Below are 20,000 nucleotides of genomic sequence, written 5' to 3'. Positions count from 1 at the left end.
TCATTTGTGATTTTCAAGTAGAAGCCTTCGAAAATCACTCACTTTCATGCGATAAAAATAAGGTGAAATAATGTATAGGTGGAAGCATTTTCAATTTGTTACTACCTATTCGGGTTTGATGATCGGTGATCGATTACTTTAGTCTTGGACGTGCTCGATTGCTCACGGAAGCACTGACGTGTACACACTCGAGCTGTGGCTAGTGTAGCTAGCTAGGTAGAGCCGGTAGTGACACAACGGCCGTATCAGGTAAGACAGCGCTGCGTTTTCTTCTATACCTTCACATTAATTAAATTGTTCAGTAGGTTGATATGTATTGCGTTTTCTAACAATAATTGACAACGTTTCATTTCGTGAATCCGGGAGCTAGACGTCAATATTGGTCGTTTTCACTGAGTTAGCTGGCTAGCTTCGATACCGTAGAAAAAGAGAAACCCTTTACCGGAAGTGAGTTGTCAAATACAGCACTGCATGCTGGACACTGTAGTTTGCATTCACCCATCCGTCGTTGGCAGCCAAGGCAGGTTGGACATTACAAACTACAATTCGCTTTAGAGGATTTGACCTCAAGCTTTTGGGAGAGAATGGAAATGTAGTTCTACTCAACCGTCTCTCGTGTTAAATAGATGCGCCAGTATATATAATAAAACTACAAGACCCATTGAAGGAGCGATATAGGCCGAAGTTCAATTAGAGGGCTAGTTAGCTTCCAACGCTTAATTGAGAGCTACAGCGACAACAATTCGTTTTAAAGTAAAACTGAATCCGTGATGTTTGTCACAGAGAACGTCATCTGTAATTGTCTTTTGATGACAATCGAGTTAAATATCAAGATCATAAATACGATGGTTTGTAGCCTCTTGACTACTTTCCATTCAATGCTAATGGTGGCTAAAATGTTGCCATGTACAGTTGGTACTCTATTGTGTGAAATCACTGTAACAATTTACATTGTTATGTTGCTGTTTTTGTTCAAGCTTAGAATAAACGCATAAATGTGGAATAGTTCCGTTTTCTAGAAATCGAAACTGTTGTACCCATGGTGGGTTGAAGAAAATGTATTTCACGCCCAAATTATTAAGGCTAGATATCTGTAGAGTTGTCTTAACTGATTGTAACCTTTCTCAGCACTAGACATGAATAAATAAAAGAAGCCCAGCTCATACATTGTTATTAGTCTCTTTCATCTTACCTAAAAACATCTGTAAGAATTGATGGCAACTGAAAATTAACAGAATATTTAGGATAGACAGAGCACAAGCTCAAACTGTTATTCAAAATGTATGTTGGTGTAATGTTTAAGTGGAATCCACCAATCCACTTTCTTGGTTTAAATGTAGTAATGGTATTTACATGTTTGTTGACAAGTTTAATGCTGAGGAATAAGATGCTTTACTAGGCAAATATCCTCGTTCTGAAAATATTTGCTTTTAATGACCACTAAGCTTTTAAATGGCTAACAATTACTTGGTTTTTGCTTTCAGAATGTCAGAAGGGGACAGTGTTGGGGAGTCAATCCATGGGAAACCATCTGTAATCTCTGCCCTCTTCACAAGAATTGGACAGGTATTGTGAAGTATAAGTGATGCCACTTTTCTTTCCATCATAACTTTAAGTGCCTGTAGATAGTCTTGCGTGACATGGTGAGATTATGGCGTAAGGACGTTCTGGCACTCCTGCAAACAAGGGAAGTCCACAAACAAATATCTGTCTGTTAAGACAACATACAAGCTAGTCAAAGGCATGTGAATGTACTGATCAAATTTCGGTGGTCATAAATGTGCTTCTTTTGTAACTGAAATTAATTTAGCCTTTCTTCAATGATCTACTGCCAATACCATCACTTGACTAGTAAGACAGGTTGGTATACCTATGGTGTTCCCTGGAATGTTGTTGGACAAGTTGCTCAGGTAATTATAGTGCTGTTTTAAAAATAACCAAAAGGGTATGGTGTAAAGGAGTATGATATTTCATTATGCATTAAAAATTGTTTATGTAGCTTAAGCAGAAATGAATCGCTGCGAAGTGAAAATGTAATCGATCAATGAATTGTTGTTGTATGCTTTGTGTTTGTGCAACAGATCTATCAGTCATGGCTAGACAAGTCTACGCCGTTCCATGCAATGCGATGGGGTGCCACCCTTCTACTAACTGCTCTATACATGATCAGAGTGTACATACTACAGGTACAGAGTTTCTTACATCTACAAAGCATTTAGGTCTCGGTCTTGCTAATCCACACTTGCCACACAAGGGAACTGCATTGGTCCGAGTTTCCAGCGCATATGTGAACAGACTGAGTGCATTAATTGTTTATTCTAATTACATTTTCAGGGTTGGTATATAGTTACATACGCATTGGGAATCTACCACCTCAATCTCTTCATTGCTTTCCTCTCGCCAAAAGTGGACCCCTCGATGCTTGACGAAGGCAAGTTTGACCCGCGAGTTAATAAGTGCTAACTATTTCGAAGTTACATTTTATCTGACAAGAAAAGTTTGACCTAAAATTGTATGACTCAATGTGACATGATGTATATTTAAGAATCACGTTGTGATTCACCCTTTCATAGCTCTGTTACCTGTCTTTCCTGCAGATGAGGGCCCATCCCTCCCCACCAAGCAGAACGAAGAGTTCCGTCCTTTCATCAGGAGGTTGCCGGAATTCAAATTCTGGTAAGATTCTCAATCTCCGTGTCTCGGCTGCAAATTATATCTATGGGATGGAGGTCAGTGATTAACATAAAAGCAAAGATGCTGGGTTGATGTACTTTGATCATGTGGACATTTGCAAATCATTTATTTCACATCACTGTCCTGTAGAGGACTCGTTGATTGACTTTAATTGCTTGAATCATGGATGAATTGTTAATGAATAATATTTGGGTAATACAAGTCCTGTATTCTTTGTTCGGCAGGCATTCTGCGACAAAAGGCATCGTCGTTGCCATGGTTTGCACATTTTTCGACGCCTTCAATGTGCCAGTGTTCTGGCCCATACTTGTTATGTACTTCATCATGCTCTTCTGCATAACCATGAAGAGGCAGATCAAGGTAAACGTCCTCACTGACTTTCTTTTACTTTTACTGTCTTTCCTCTCATCGTGTTGTTCGTTTCTCCCTGCAGCATATGATCAAGTACAGATACCTACCCTTCACGCACGGGAAGAGGACATACAAAGGCAAGGAGGACACAGCAAAACCGTTTGCTAGTTAAATTCCTCAATGTCTCAAAATGTGCCACTCGCTGCGAATGGTTAGGGAGGTTGGCAGGAGGGGCGATTGAGTTTCAGGACAATAACATGACAACAAACAAAATAAAGATCACTGATCCACGGCTGGCTGCGTTCTCAGAGGAGGATAGATCTGTTTTCTCAAAATATTGCCTTCATCGCAAAACCCTTTGTTGTTTAGATTTGGCCTACGTTTGTTCACTAGTCCGCTGTAACTCAGATCTGCCTTTTGCCTTTAAAGCCTCTCAACAGGTGAGGGATATATCTGTATCGAAGACAAACACTTCCAAGTATATCACTTTTTTTCTATTTTTGCCATACAAGGAGTCGGTAGTTTAGAATTACATTAGAGCAAAGATAATAATTATGAAGGAAAGGAAAAGTATTAATGACATTTAGAAAACAAAGTCACAACACTCGACTGTTCTTTAATAACAAGTGGCTTTATTCGTAATCGTATTTATTTAGGCTCACATAAATTGATTTGTTTAAAGGGGCATTCTTTCTAGATCTATCTTTATTGAATATTCTCTTCTGACTGGCTCGTGCGTCGCATGCGTGCTACATCTTTGAGAAGAGAATAAATGTAGTGTTTTAAAACCCAAGTTATTCCTAGCTTAACTCATGGAATGATTTTTAATGGCATGTTCAAATTTCTAAACCTACAAATTTAAAGCTAGAAAAAAAATCTATTAAAAATAAATAGTATCTGACAAGACACTGAGTGAATTGAAAATCTTACCTCATCATACTCGTATGCCATACTACATTTATAATAACTTTTTCATATTTTAAGTTCAAAAGTTATGATGTATAGTTTGAGTAAAGGTGAAATATTCTTAAAGGCAAACTAAGACAAGAAGCCTTGTTTTGTTATTGAGAACGGATCTGATTAGGATGGTTGCTTAGTTACTGACTTTTCTGAACAACTCATTAAAAATATTTTTTTAGCTTATAGTTAGACTCTAGTCTTCAGCCACCTGTCCTCTTTGCGCTGATGTAAAAAAAAAAGTCTCCCATAAAGCTTTTCTTTATCACTTCTATTGTTATTATTGGGGGATCTCTACACCCAAACTCTGGCTATCACTGACGTAAGGGATCAAATCATATTCCTGTACAAAGGCTGTCTGGAGTATTTGTATATATATAAATATATTTTAAAATATAACTCTTCTTTTTTAGATTTTTTTTGTTCTCCCCTAGCCTTGATACTATTTAAAATTGTTTGGGTTAAAATTGATAAAAAAGCAGAACTGATTTATTGGGTTCTTGATTTGATTGATAATAATATTCCTCATGCATGTTATTGTTTTCTTGTGCTACAGTAAAAAAGATCGAAAACTTGATTTTATTAACTTAAGTGTAATTTTTTTCACTCCAAATGCTATTAAAGAGACTGTGTTCCTTGAAACGGTGAAAGTGTGTCCGACTCGTGATTCTGAGCAGTTCTGAATGGTCGTGTCATTTCCTCTATCCTGCAGATGCAGGTCTAATAAATGAGAAAAGCAACAGTCAAAGGTCAGGCGACGGACAGACCTGAACACATCACTTGATGGTGTTGGATGGAAAAAAAGCCGGAAGACCAAGAACACGAGTGATGACGGGCCTCTACAAGGTCCAGAAATGCAGTTACCATTTGCTATCCAATAAAATTCTTTTACCTCTTAACTCAATGGATGGGTGGATACCTTTTTTTCTCTTAAATCCACAGTACATACAGCAGCGTTCACATGTGTCATAAAAGTTCCTCACAGGGAACGCTACAATTTAAAAAAATCTAAGGAGAACTGATGACATTATGAAAAAAGTCATTGTTGAGGTTCACACTCAGTCTTGCATGGTGACTCAACCTGAAGACCTAAGGAAGTCCGCAGTCTAGGGGAGTTGACAACAAAACCAACATTACCACGTAAACCAAGCATCAGTAGAACACAAGAAGGCTTGGCTGTGACAACACCAAAGAAGAGATTGAATCACCTGGTTGTACAAACACAAGAAACGCTTTATTTCAATTCCAAAAAATCTGAAAATTGTACGTAGGTTCTACAGATGAAGTGGATGTTGAGCTATCCTAACTATAGCACACCAACCAAACACTTGACAACAAAATGTCTTAATCTTGCTGATGGAACAAACTACAATTAATCCTTCAGGCCAAATAGTTACTAGAGGTTATGCAGGCGTTTGAGTTTAAGAAGGTGAAACACTTGGTGTTTGCACCCAAAGTGTTTCTTGATGCCTACTGGAGCGCAGCTTATAAAATAAGCTAAATAATTAAATGGCTGATAAATTGAATAAAATTAATATAATTGTAGTATTATTTATTGACTGTATAATTACTATAAGAGAATACATTATCACATACAATGTTCATGTAACATACATAATGTGATATGATAAACAAATGATCAATGAGCATAAATAAAGAGGGCATTATATAAGATGAATAATAAATGAAAATTCAACTATGAAGTAAATATTATGTTCAATGTAGTAGAAAAGCATGAATAAGGTGCAGAAATATTAGAACTGTTCTGTTCTTTCTACTCCGTCTAGATCTCAAAAGTATCTTGTTTGATCAGCGGAAATTAGTTCTATATTATTATTATACTAAACCGAAAGGTTTATGAAGTGTACTATTAATAAAACTTGCAAATGTACAGAAACTGATGTAAACGACTTGATACAATTTTTTATTTGAATTTGTTGTTTTTTTGTTTGTCATATGAAAGCCTGGTATGAAGACAACAGACGATTACTCTGAAAGAATAAATCCTGGAATAAACATTGGAAAATCAATAGATTTAAAATGAATTAAAAAAAAAATAGTCTTGTTCTTTTACTACCAAGAATCAAGCACAAAGCTTAGGGTGTATCATTATTCTTTGATCAAACTTGGGGTAGTTTTCTAACAGATTTGTTTTGTCAACTAAGAAATCGGCACCTTTCAAGGTGATCATCGCTACATTACATGTCATGGACGAAGAACATACATGGTGTAGGCCTAAGTCAATGTTTCATGATTGAGAACAGGAAGTACTGTTCCGATGGCACATGTGTTACAATGTATAACAAAAAGAGGACCAAGTCACACCTATCCTCTCTAAGTATTCTACTTCATGAGAGGCAGACTCCAGGAAGCAGAATACCACAGACTCTGATTTGCCTTCACCCATCGATCAAAATAGGTAGGTTTGAGGAGGAGCTTCAGCCTTTCATTCACACGTCAAATATGAAACAGTGAGTGACATCACCAAAAGTCTTCACAATGTTCTTTGCATACTGATTTGTGAATTCCCTGATGACAGAACTCCAGCATGGGGATTGAAGTGACGACTGAAGTTTGTCATTTCAAGTACTGGATTGATACCAATGTGTTTGGCTGATGGCCAAAATGAAACATTCTCTTGCTGCTTTTCATCTTCTGGGATGTGTCCTTCACGTCATGGCCAAGTGTGCGCTACAAGCCTCAGAGTTCCACCTGGATGGAGAGTACCTGATAGGTGGAATTTTTCCAGTCCATTACGCCGACTCAGTGGTTGACCATCAAAGACCAGAAAGCATAATATGCTCCAGGTAGAAAACAAACTGAACTAACAAGTTATTTTACTTCTTTAACTCTGGATTCTTCTTTTTGCAGTCAGCGCCTCAGCCGCGAGGATTACAGGAAGTTTCAGATGATGAGATTTACCGTGGAGCAAATCAACAACTCGACCGAGCTGCTGCCAAACGTCCCTGTCGGCTACCAGATATTCGACCACTGCGCCAATGCCAAGAACTTCCCTAACGTCTTCAACCTGATTTCAGTGAACGGCACCATCGATCCATGGGAAGTGACGATCAACAAGACGTCAATACCTCCTGAAGTCATTGCGGTGTCGGGTCCTTACACCAGCATGGACACTTTGACGGCAGCGCCTCTCTTCATGATGGACCTCGTTCCACTGGTAAATGTTGATGACCTTCTGTTGCTTCATCACCCAAGAGAGGATCAATAATGACTTTGTTGTGTTGTCAGGGCTCCATATTTATATTTGGCAAATGAAATGTTTAAGTAATGTTTCGAGGTTTGTAATATATGTGTAGTTGTATTTTTTGGGGTGTAGATTAATGAGGTTGTGCAGCAGGTTGATGGGGTTCAAAGGACATTTGTGATGTTCAACATAGCTCGGATTTGTTTGGTTTTTACACACTTTTTAGTTGCTAGAAATTAAGTTTCACCTAAATTTCAGTGTTTATGATTGTGTTCAGGTACAATTTATTTAGTTGCATTTGTCATAGAGACAAAATTCAGCTCTTTAGCTTTTGGTAAAAGTTGCAATTTGTCATACAATTAGTGTTTATTTCTGGATTAGCATTTGTGGTTCATAGAATTTGTGCCTCACACAAAGAAGTTATTTGTGTGAGATGGTGTTTTTGTTGTGATGTTTAACCTTTATTTTTCTGGTCATGATGTGGATTACTTTCTTTCTGCCGCACAACCTAAAACAGGGGTTACATTCTTTGAGCACTCTTGGTTGCAGGCCGAATACATTTTAGATTTACCAAACTAAATTTAACAGAGAATATCACATTTATTTACTTTAACATCCGTTTAACTGTAGTCTCTGTGTACTTATCAATATCACTGTTTTTTATCTTAATCACTGGCATCTTTATAGATACAAACAATATCAACATAAACACTAATATTCTTTGGTTCTGGATAATCCTGTCCTCCAAAAATCACCAAGGCTGGTGTGTAAACTTGTAGTAAGTCAGTGTTTAAACATTTCTGTGACTCTTCCTCAGATCAGTTACGGAGCTGGAAGTTCAATTTTTTCTGAAAAGGCTAAATACCCATCATTCATGCGCACCGTGATCTCCAACAATGACATCATCAAACTCATCATCCGAATAATACAGCACTTCAAATGGCGCTGGGTAGCTTTTCTCAGGAGCGATGAAAACTTTGGCAACAACGGCCTGGAACTGTTCATGAGTGGGATTCAAGACACACAGATCTGCCTGGGCTACACCAAAGGCCTCAAGCAGGGCACAAACTTTACCCAAATATTCAAACAAATCGAGCAGCAGAAAATCAATGTCATCGTAGTCTTTTCACTCCTGCAGAACGCCGAAGAGCTCGTAGATGCTGCAGTGAAGCACAACGTCACAGACAAGGTCTGGATTGCATCGGACACGTGGGCACTCAGCACGGATTTGCAAACCATGGACGGTATAGACCGGATAGGGACGGTTATCGGGATCGCTCAGACTAAAAAGTCGATTCCTGGGTTCGGGGATTTCATATATTCCACCAAAAGCGTGACTTACAGTCAAAAAGATGAACAGCAGAAGTATTGCAATCAGATTTGTAACTGCAGCAGCATGACTGCGGCAGACATTTTGAACACTGATCCATCTTTCACCTTTTCGGTCTACACCTCCATATACTCCATCGCTCATGCTCTACACAAACTACTGGACTGCGACATTGGCGTTTGTAAAAGGAACATCACTATTTATCCATACATGGTGAGCAGATTAAGCATCATCATATTAATAACAATAATTGTTTTATTATATATTTAAAAAAAAAGTATTTTAATAATAATTGCCAAAATGTAGGTAAGATGCTTCTTGTGTTCTCTTCCCGTTTTTGAATGACCAATATTAATTATGACCTAAGAAACGTTTATGTTTCTCTTTCAGGTCCTGGCAGCGGTGAAGAAGTCGAACTTCACACTTTTAAATGAAAGAATTACGTTTGCCCAAAGCGGAGACCCTCTGTTTGGATCCTTTGTGCTGATTAACTGGAGGAAGGGTCTGGATCCCGAGCCCATCGGTTATTATGAATTTCAAAGGACCTTCAGCTTTAACATCAACGAAAGCAAGATTGAGTGGTTCGGTGACGGTGGCGTATGTACTAATGCTCTCCACCAGTACACTCCCAATGCATGTGACACTTTCCATACCACACATTTTCCATAGTGGCTCTACATGATATCATTATTCTAGGTTTAGATTATCACATTAATCTCCATTCATAATGGCTGATAACTTAAGCATTTTCTGTATATCAGGAGTCTCAAACTTGCGGCACATGGGCCATTTGCAGCCAATGAGATGATACTCTGCAGCCGATGTCAAGTTTTTATGAGTGAGCGAAGATAAAGTATAAAATCAGTAAATAAATGAAAATGGTCTGAAATTATTATTTTCTTGCATTTTATGCTTGTTAAATAAATAATAAAAATAAATAAATAAATACGCAAAATAAAATTAAAAAGTGCTTAAAGAAAACCATATAATTATTTAAAGGCTATAAATAACCAATACAAATAAAGACAAAATGAAATGAATGTCTGAAAGACTGTTACTTGGTTTCTATAAAAGCCCCCCAACTGTAATAGTTGAGACCCTGATGTACAGTTTGCTGGATGAGTTTGTCCTATAAGGTTTGAACTAACAGACAATTTGAGAAAAAAAGACTATAATAGAATTTTCCTTCTCCAGGTACCAACATCGCTGTGTTCCGAAGAATGTTTGCCAGGATACAAGATGAAACAAGATGGAATCCACAAATGTTGTTTCACTTGTGAAATGTGTCCACGAGGAACTTACGTCAACGTCACACACAACCCATCCGTATGCAAGAGCTGCAGTGAGACACAGTGGTCACCGGCTGCGAGTACCTCATGTTACCAGCGGACGATAGAATACATCCCTTTCTCAGACAAATGGGCCATCCTGATCCTGTTTGGGGCTGCAGTCATGATGTTCCTCATCCTACTTGTGACCGTTATCTTCACCATCAACTACAACACCCCAGTGGTCCGGTCCAGTGGTGGACCCATGTGCTTGTTGATCTTAGCCTGTCTCTTTATGTCCTGTCACAGTGTCTTCTTTTACTTTGGCAAACCAACAACGTCCTTCTGCTCCCTCAGATTCCTACCCTTTGTTTTGTTTTACACCGTTTGTCTTTCCTGCTTCGCGGTGCGGTCTTTTCAGATTGTTTGCATCTTCAAAATGGCCAGCAAGTTCCCCAATCTCCAGAGTTACTGGATGAAATATCACGCTCAGTGGCTCCTCATCGCGACCATATGTGCGACTCAGTTTTTTCTTATCGTCGTCGGTTTCGTTCTCGACCCCGCCACACCTGAAGCCGACACTAACTGGTCTGAACAGGAAATCGTTCTGAAGTGTGTGTTAAACTTCAAAGGTTGCATCGCTCCGACGATGTTGTTGGTATCCCTGTGTATGCTGTGCTTTATTTTCTCCTACATGGGAAAAGACCTCCCAAAGAACTACAACGAGGCCCAAGCTATCACCTTCTGCCTCATGTTGCTGACCATCACCTGGATCACTTACATCACCATATTCCTGCTCTATCAAGGCAAACACGTGCAGACCCTGAACGCGTTCGCCGTGCTCTCCAGTCTCTACTCCTTCATGTTGTGGTACTTCCTCCCAAAATGCTACATCATCCTTTTTCAACCAGAGAAAAACACACAGCAGTACTTCCAAGGTCTCATCCAGAGTTACACCAAAACAATGAGTCAGTAGTAGACAAGGACACGTCATTATTTTTTCATCCAAAGATAACATAAAGAAACCCTCGTTGTTGTTTATAGACAAAATACAGGCGTTTTATATTGTTCAAGTGAAGTTATTATTATTAACAAAAGTATAGAAGATAAAAGGCGATATCATGTTACATGTATTTTTGGCGTCATCTAGTGGTCGAACTCATTTCTTAACCTATTAATTGAAATGAAAAATACCTTCGACAACCTTTCTGGAAATATTGTAGAATTGTATGTTTCATGTCTACAATAACGTCTATTAAATCTGTATATAATCCTTAATAACATTTTCTCTTTTTCAAACAAACGTCACTAAATATGTTTCACCTTCACTTATACCTGTATTGTGTTTATATATTTGAAATAATGATTCTTGATTAAAATGGAATTAAACAACAAACTCGTGATTGATTCTTTATTTTTTTTCAAACAAAATATGATCAGATTTTTATTTCATTGTGAATTGTGATGTTATTGAATGTGCTCAGCTATTCTTGCTAGCTCGTGCTAGCTAACCCTTTTAAGCTAACATTGGCTGGTGTAGACAAACAGAGAACATTCTAATAGAAGCAACTTGACACAAAATGATGAATAATAATAATGATTCTTGACTTTTCTGTAATTATTTTTAAGCCAAATTCCCTCCATTCAAGATAAAAATGATTCCATACCTTCAGGTTCTATTTGAAGAGTAGTCTGCTGTCTGTTGTGTGTCCAGCTTTACTTATGAGCTAAATGCTAGCAGTGATTTTCTGATGATAAAGAAGAGACAAAATAATTACATTGATGAAGTTATGGCAATAAATATGGGTTGAAATTGTTAAAAATATAAATGTGCTTCATTGCCACAGAAGTCAGTTACTTGTTTCACTAATTACAATGAAAATTGTGTTTAAAAATAAATAATAATAATAATTTGCATTGAAAATAATTTAATATCGATTTTTTTATTGTTTTTCGAGGATATATAAAAATAAGTTAAAAATAAGATTTAAATAAAAACCATAACTGTATACGAGCATGCCTTCCTGTCTTGCCTCACTATGTCCCTTTCTTCTTACTTCCAATCCCAATGTCATCCCGCAGCATCATGGTCCACCAAACCTTGATATGTTTTATATGTATTTTCAAAATTAATATTAAATATTAACTTTATTAAATATTATAATAGTACTTAGTATTATAATAGTCTTCTTCTGGCAGTCCATCGATAACGATGATGACGTTGCTCCAATTTTAATGAATAGACATTTATTGGGTTGTGTTGCGGCGGTGCATAGCCATGTGACTGTGCAGGCCGATGCGGGATCCGCAGGTTTTGCCACAGGAGGGACAGAGGTACGTAGCACTGGAGGGTGTGGGCCCTGTAGCAGGCTGATGCCTCAGTGCACGTCGCCGTATCCTCCTCTCTGTGGCTTGCTCCTGAAGGTGAGCAGTTCCCTGGTGGCAGGAGGAACTCCAGGTATAGCGATCAGCAGCCAGGGACTCTAGTGCTGCAGGTGAAATTTTGCACTGCTTCAGGAGGGTTTTAAGATGGTCCTTGAACCGCTTTTTTTGGACCACCAGCAGATCTCTGGCCGTCCAGAAGTTGGCCGTAGAGGATTTGCCTGGGCAGGCGGTGGGCAGGCATACGGATCACATGCCCAACCCAGCGCAGGTGTTTCTTTGCAAGGAGCACGGCGATGGTAGGTGTGTTGGTCCCTTCAAGAATATCAGCATGTGGCACCCTGTCTTCCCAGGACACACCCAGGATCCTTTGAAGGCAGCGGATGTGGAAGGCCTCTAGTGTTTTTATGTGCCTCTGGTAGGGTGTCCAGGTTTCCGACCCGTACAGCAGTGTAGAGAGGCAGACCGCCTTGTACACAGCTGCTTTGGTGGAGCTGGTGAGGTTCCTGTTGTGGAATACCCTGGATCTAAGCCTGCCAAAGGCAGCGGAGGCCAGACCGACTCGGACCTGGATGTCATCATCAATGTTGCAGGAAGGGGACAGAATGCTGCCTAGGTAGGTGAAGTGAGGGACGATGGCAAGGGGATGACCATCGAGGGTGAAGGTACGCGCATGTGTTTGGTGGGTGAACTCCTGGACAACTATCTGTGTTTTCCTGATGTTGATTTGGAGACCAATGGCGCTGTAGATGGATGCGACCACGTTTAACGCACGCTGTAGGGATTCTGGTGAGTGGGCAAGGAGAGCACAGTCATCTGCATACTGTAGCTCTAAGATGTGTTGGTTGGTGGTTTTGGTGAAGGCTTGAAGGCGCCGAATATTGAAGAGGTTGCCATCCAGTCTGTACTGTATCTGTACCCCATCTGCTGGGTCCAGGAGTTTGTGAGAGAGGATGGTGACGGTGGAGAGGAAAATGTTGAAGATGGTAGGGGCTAGGACACACCCTTGCTTAACCCCTACATCCACACTGAAGAAGGGAGACTGCTGGCCACCAACACTCACACAGGCTTGCATTCCATCATGGAACTGCCGCAAGATGTTCCTGAACTTTGGTGGAACCCCCAGCTTCCCCAGCACATCCCAGAGCAGTTCCCGGTTTACTGTGTCGAAGGCCTTGGACAGATCAATGAAAGCTAGGTACAGGTCCTTGCATTGTTCTCTGCATTTTTCCTGTACCTGTCTAGCAACAAAGATCATGTCAGTGGTGCTGCGCTGTTGCCTAAAACCACACTGGGATTCGGGCAGGATGTTATCAGTAGCATGAGATGCTAGTCGAAGGAGCATCACCCGTGCTAGCACCTTTCCGGCAACCGATAGGAGGGAAATGCCCCTGCTATTACCGCAGTCTGCTTTGTCACCTTTGCGCTTAAAGATTGTGATGATGTTGGCATCCTTCCAATCTTGCGGGATGACTTCAGATGACCAGATGGTACTGATCAGTTGGTGTAGTCTGCGGGTGAGCAGGTATCCGCCATGCTTCAGTATTTCTGCCGGGATTCCATCAAGCCCCGGGCTCTTATTGTTCTTCAGGCCAGCGATGGCTTTTCGTACTTCAGCAAAGCTGGGGGAGGAATCCAGATCTGTGACGGTTGGGAGGCATGGGAGGTCAGCAAGTGTGTCCATCCTAGTTGGATATGAGGTGTTCAGCAGGGTGTTGAAGTGCTCAGCCCATCTGTCCAGGATCTGTTGTTTGTCCTTGTACAGGATGGTACCATCTTTTGATCTGACCGGAGATATGTTTTTCCTCTGTGGGCCATAGATGACCTTGATGGCGTCATAGAAAGCATGGGAGTTGTTAGTGTCCGCGTGATGCTGGATCTCATGTGCTTTCTTTGTCCACCAGTCATTCTCCATGGCTCTGAGGGTGCGCTGGGTTTCTGTCCGAATGTTGGTGAAGTGGGCCTTCAGCGACGTGGATTTGGGGTTGGAAAGGTGAGCTGCAAGGGCCTTGTGCTTTGCCTGAAGTAGGTTGTGGATACCTGGTGCGCTATTATCAAACCAGTCTTTGTGTCGCCGTCTGGTGTACCCTACAGACTCTACTGCCGCCTGGTAGATAGCAGTGCGCAGAGTGCTCCAGGTAGAGTTGATGTCAGGAACGACTGGTGTTTCAGGGAGATTGGACAGCTGTAAAGCAATCGGTTCCCTGAGCTGGTTGACTGAGTTCGGGGACTTCAGTGCATCGCAATTGAGCTTCTTACAGGGTGGTGTTTTCCTCAGTGGAGGACAGAGTTCCAGGGTGAGTTTGGTTCTGATCAAGCGGTGGTCAGTCCAACAGTCAGCTCCACGCATGGCTCTGGTGACTCGCACCTCCTTCCTGTCAGCTTGGCGGACAATGATATAATCAAGGAGGTGCCAGTGTTTAGAGCGGGGGTGCTGCCAGGAGGTCTTGAATTTGTTCTTCATTTGGAACAAGGTGTTGGTGATGACCAGCCGATACTCAGAGCAGAGAGTGAGGAGGCGAAGACCATTCTCATTGAGCTTACCAACACCGTGCTGCCCAAGCACATCCTTCCAGAGCACACCGTCAGAGCCCACTCTCGCGTTAAAATCCCCAAGGAGAATGAGCTTGTCGGGAGGGGGGGTTTTATTTATGGCGGAGTGCAGGGAGGCATAGAATAGTTCCTTGCACTCAGGGTCAGCATCCAGTGTTGGGGCGTATGCACTGATGAGAGTGGCATGACGGTTGTTGGTGAGTGGAATCCGCCAGGTCATCAGTCTTTCACTGATGCCGGTCGGGGATTCAGGAATTCTCTGAAGCAGGCTTGAGCGCACAGCAAAACCTACACCATGGAGGCGGCGGGAGCCTTCTGGAAGCCCCCTCCAGAAGAAGGTGTAGCCTTCTCCTACCTCTGTTATGGAATCCTCGCCATGGAAACGGGTTTCGCTAAGAGCTGCGATATCGATGTTGTAAATATCATATATATATATATAAATATTATAATAGTACTTAGTATTATAATAGTAATAGTACACAATAGTACGTCTTTAGTTTGAGCTATAGGCTGTTAACCTGGATGGTGTGGGAGTTGCATGTTTCGCTTTCAGGCCACATGCAAACAAAAAAGGATCTGGTATTCAGGTTTTAGGCAAATGCAGCCCACAGGAACTTTAAGTGAAAGCGGTTTAAAGGCCAAATTCATTTGTTGATATGTGGTCGGCTGTTTTTGCATGATTGTGTTAAACTGGCATGACTGGGAAGAGTCAAAAAGTCAAAGAGAGTTCAAGCTGGGTCAGAATAATGTAAAGAGAAAAAGCTGAGCAACTGTGAGTCGAGAGTTGCTATTATTACCAAGAGTGGAATCTTTAAGGATCATATTAATTAAGTTCCATTAAGGTTGAGTTAATCACAGACATAAATGGACAATTATAAACACTAACATGCATAATCACAACAGTCACGGTACATCACTTGCAAACCTCTTCCATATTCGAAAAAAAAGTCTTCTTCTTCTGTTTGGCCATGCTTTTCTCTTAAAGTTCATGGTTGAGATTTTTATGTTTACAGCTAAAATGAATATTGATAGTTATAAGTGAAACAAGTAACAAACAAACACCTTTGATGAAACCATGTTTCAGCTGCAATAACATAGCATTTGCATCCATATTTGTTAACCTTCCTGAGAGCAAGTTTCACTTCTTGGTATGTAAATGATGAGGATTGTCCACCAGTGATGCGTGGCGATGAATTACCAGCATTAATCCAACTCGAGGTCAGAAAAGTAATCCAGCAGCAACTAGAATGAGTCTGTGCGCCACTTGGTCTTGTGTTTTGGGCTGTTTGCTGAACACTGTGTGTAGTTATTGCGCTGTTACCGAGTCAGAGTTCCAGCTGGATGGAGATTATATAATTGGTGGACTCTTCAGTGTGCACTTGGCTTCTGGTCCTGTTTACCAGACAAGTCCAGAAGTCTCGGAATGTGTCATGTAAGTAAAGAGTTTGTGTTCCATTCTACCTAGTTACACCTTTTTCTTTATTAAGTAGTATTTCAGTACACAGATGTCCTCTGGATATTAAGATGTTTTGGGTAACTTGTCATTATAACTTAAAGATGTTGAGTGCACTAATACAAGTAAGTTAAGTTAGTGTCTTTCTCCACAAACTGTAGCTGTCCTTCTCTGTCCTTAGATACCCTTTCCAGCTCTCGCACTACCGGAGGTTTCAGATGATGAGATTCTCAGTTGAGCAGATCAATAACTCCTCCAACCTCTTGCCAAATGTCTCCATTGGTTATCAGATATTTGATCAGTGCGCCGACGCTAGAAACTTTCCAGAGATTTTTAAACTTGTGTCAGCTAACGGCACTGTCCATCCTTGGTGGTCACCAAACAGGGTTCAGTCCAAAGTCATCGCTGTGTCCGGAGCTTTTTCAAGCACCTTTACTTTGACCTCATCCCCTCTACTGATGGTGGACCTAATTCCAATGGTACCTTCACACAACCCAGAGTCATGTTGCAGTTTAATACATTTAGAATCTCTGTTGTCGCTTCCACAGGTCAGTTATGGTGCCACATCTTCAATCTTCTCCAACAAAATGAAATTCCCCTCATTTCTACGAACAGCCCATCCAAACCAGGTCACCATCACACTAATGGTGAAAATCCTGCAGCATTTCAACTGGCGCTGGGTTGCATTCCTCAACAGTGACGATGATTTTGGGAAAGACGGTCTCGATTTGTTTACAAAGTACATCAAAGACACCAACATCTGTATGGCCTACAATAGGCAACTGAAGGAGAATTCCGACTTCCCGGCCATTTTAAAGGATATTGAGGATTCCAAGATAAACGTTGTGCTTGTTTTTGTCCCAGAGGTCACTGCCACAAACCTGATTAACTCTGCAATCAAACAGAATATCAGTAAAAAGGTTTGGATAGCAGATGAAGGCTTGTCTCAAAACAGGAAACTACAAAGCGACCGAAACATACACAACATCGGGACTATCATTGGTGTCTCTCAACCTATCGTGACAATTCCGGGTTTTAGTGATTTCATTCGTTCTACCAAGACCAAGAATCTGGAGGAAGAAAACGAACAAACGCTTTGTAATCAGATTTGCAACTGCAGTGATGTGACCCCAACTGGCATCATCAACGTGGATCCGTCTTTCAATTTGGGGGTTTATTCTTCAATATACGCTATCGCAAATGCTTTACACAACGTGCTGCAGTGTGGAGCAGGAGGCTGCAACAGGAATATCACTGCCAGCCCACAAATGGTGAGTTCTGTCAGATACTCATTAAGAACTTTCCATGCACTTTTACAAACCAAATAGTTTTAACTAGAAAACACCTTTGAGTTTGCCGTTAACTCAAATGAATCACATCAAGATCAATGAATGAAAATAAATGTCCAGATTTATCTGAAGAATACTGAAAAAAACACTGACTGTATCTTCTCTTTCTGGCTCACCCTTAGGTTTTCGCCGAGCTTAAGAAGTCAAACTTTACTCTTCTTAACTACAATGTACGATTCAATGCGGACGGCGACCCTATGTTTGGAGTGTATACAGTTTTTTTCTGGAACAACAACGGCACAGATGAGGAGATCGGGCTTTTCAAGTCAGGCCAGCCGTCCTATTTCAGCATCAATGCCAGCAAGATACAGTGGTTCACAGACGAAGCATGTTTGAGCTAAGTTTTAAAACTGTTTCTTGCATCTTTAGCTTGATTTTTTTTTTTTGTTCTCTGAAGGTGCCGACCTCACTCTGTTCTCCAGAATGTCCAGCTGGATATGCCATGAAACAAGATGGAAGCCATGAATGCTGCTTTTCGTGTGATATGTGTCAAAGTGGGACTTATATCAACATAACAGGTACAGAAACAAGAAGAATTGAAAGTTCATTAGTCCAGACTGTGAGCTACATCTTAAAACAATCATGACAACCTCAGGACAAATTAGTTTTGTTTACAGGGATGGATGAAAATGGCCATAATGTTGTCTAATTGTGTTTTTTTCAGTGGATCCATACAAGTGTATTTCATGTGACGAGACAGAGTGGTCACCAGCTGCCAGCACCTTGTGTATCCCACGAACAGTGGAATACGTCCAATTCTCAGACAGCGAAGCAATTCTCACTATGACAGCTATGGTAGCCTTTGACGTCCTCATAGTCGCCGTGACCATTCTCTTCGCCATCAACTACGACACACCAATCGTACGATCAGCAGGAGGACTTATGTGCTTCCTGATTCTAGCCTGCCTCGGCCTTTCTAGTCTCAGTGTCAGCTTTTTCTTTGATGAACCAACAACCTTCTCCTGCATTTTTAGATTCCTACCCTTTCTTTTCTTCTTCAGCGTTTGTCTCTCCTGTTTTGTGGTGCGTTCATTTCAAATAGTTTTCATTTTTAAAATGGCCAGCAGGTTCCCAAAGCTGTACAGTTTCTGGATGACTTATCACGGACAATGGCTGCTGATCTCGGCCACGTTCACGCTTCAGATGTTAATGGCCATCACTGGTCATTCCCTCGTGCCGACAACACCGTGCCAAGATATTACTTCCTATCACGATAAAATTGTACTCAAGTGTCGTCACACAGTTGAATTCGTCTCTGGTCCCGTGGTTTTACTTGCATGTTTGTGTTTCCTTTGTTTTATTTTCTCCTACATGGGGAAGGACCTCCCGAAAAACTACAACGAGGCCCAAGCTATCACCTTCTGCCTCATGCTTCTGACCCTTACTTGGATCACGTTTTCCACCATATTCATTCTCTACCAAGGCAAACAGCTCCAGACTCTGAACGCGCTCGCCGTGCTCTCCAGTCTCTACTCCTTCATGTTGTGGTACTTCCTCCCAAAATGTTACATCATCCTTTTTCAACCAGAGAAAAACACACAACAGTACTTCCAGGGTCTCATCCAGAGTTACACCAAAACAATGAGTCAGTAGCAGTTTGGCTATCTTCTTCAGAAAACCACTGTACACATAGCGCTGCAGTTTGTTTAAGGCACGGAATCATAAACTTGCTGAAAGTGAGAAATAAAGTTTTGTGCCCTCTTTTATTGTCCAGCTGTCCTTTGGAGTGTGAGTTTGGTGACAGTCCACACACTACCATCTACTGGACATATGAAGTAACTACGTGATCGTTCAAAAGTGTAAAATAAATATATAAAACCAAACATTTTGTATTTTCACATTATGGTTAATATGTTTAGCAAAATAAATAAATCACTTGGTTTGTATTTACAAGTTTTGCACCTTTATCAAATATATCTTAAAACGCCCAGTAAAATGTTGATAAAGTGGTGTTCTAATTTACAAGGGAATTAAACCGATTGTCTTCTTTGGTTTCCACCAGATTATCTGGGGAAATACTGCTGCCTGCTGTTGATGTGAGCAAATTTAAACGTATCCATGATATTAATTAATTTGGGTAATTCAATTTTAAATGTTAAAAAAAATCTTATTATACCGCTCAAATAATGAAATTAATGAGCTTATCACAAATACCATAAACAGATTTGTTTTCTAAATATTTATAATTACATATTTCAAAACATTTTGTACATCAAAACATGCCAAAAATAAAACATTTCTGTACACTTCAGTGCTAATAAAAAACAATTACATGTTATATAAAACAAATCAAAGAGGCTATACAACATTAAAAGAAATAAAAACTTGGATTAACTGATTTGGACCTTGAATGACATTCAGTCATGAAACAAAGGTTATTAAAAGAAACATGAGCTATATATTTCCACTTTCACGATGACAAATGATTTAATAAATTAATAGAAAAAAAACATTTTAA

At 40.4% G+C, this 20,000-nt stretch overlaps 3 protein-coding genes across 3 annotated transcripts; all 3 read left to right on the top strand.

Annotated features, from left to right (window-relative positions):
* The first annotated feature begins 138 nt into the window (after nt 1-138).
* Nucleotides 139-4,906, top strand: rer1 (retention in endoplasmic reticulum sorting receptor 1). The gene is made up of 8 exons (XM_087782095.1): nt 139-249; nt 1,485-1,566; nt 2,082-2,186; nt 2,335-2,431; nt 2,598-2,676; nt 2,919-3,054; nt 3,128-3,182; nt 4,715-4,906. Exons 2-8 carry the CDS (start codon nt 1,486-1,488, stop codon nt 4,771-4,773), a joined length of 612 nt encoding a protein of 203 aa, XP_087638221.1. The 5' UTR covers nt 139-249; nt 1,485; the 3' UTR covers nt 4,774-4,906.
* A 1,721-nt stretch (nt 4,907-6,627) lies between these two features.
* Nucleotides 6,628-10,781, top strand: LOC148059910 (taste receptor type 1 member 1-like). Its single transcript, XM_087781494.1, has 5 exons — nt 6,628-6,809; nt 6,874-7,180; nt 8,025-8,750; nt 8,928-9,134; nt 9,732-10,781. The coding sequence occupies exons 1-5, from the start codon at nt 6,628-6,630 to the stop codon at nt 10,779-10,781; spliced, it is 2,472 nt and encodes an 823-aa protein (XP_087637620.1).
* A 5,206-nt stretch (nt 10,782-15,987) lies between these two features.
* LOC148059909 (taste receptor type 1 member 1-like) lies at nt 15,988-19,137 on the top strand. The gene is made up of 6 exons (XM_087781608.1): nt 15,988-16,172; nt 16,375-16,672; nt 16,742-17,464; nt 17,665-17,868; nt 17,940-18,060; nt 18,207-19,137. Exons 1-6 carry the CDS (start codon nt 15,988-15,990, stop codon nt 19,133-19,135), a joined length of 2,460 nt encoding a protein of 819 aa, XP_087637734.1. The 3' UTR covers nt 19,136-19,137.
* The last annotated feature ends 863 nt before the right edge of the window (nt 19,138-20,000 follow it).

Source organism: Callionymus lyra, chromosome 19 (genome assembly GCF_982586985.1).
Source record: "Callionymus lyra chromosome 19, fCalLyr1.hap1.1, whole genome shotgun sequence".
Classification (NCBI taxonomy): domain Eukaryota; kingdom Metazoa; phylum Chordata; class Actinopteri; order Syngnathiformes; family Callionymidae; genus Callionymus; species Callionymus lyra.
Note: the sequence above shows the minus strand (reverse complement) of the source record. Positions and strands in the feature narration are given on the sequence as shown.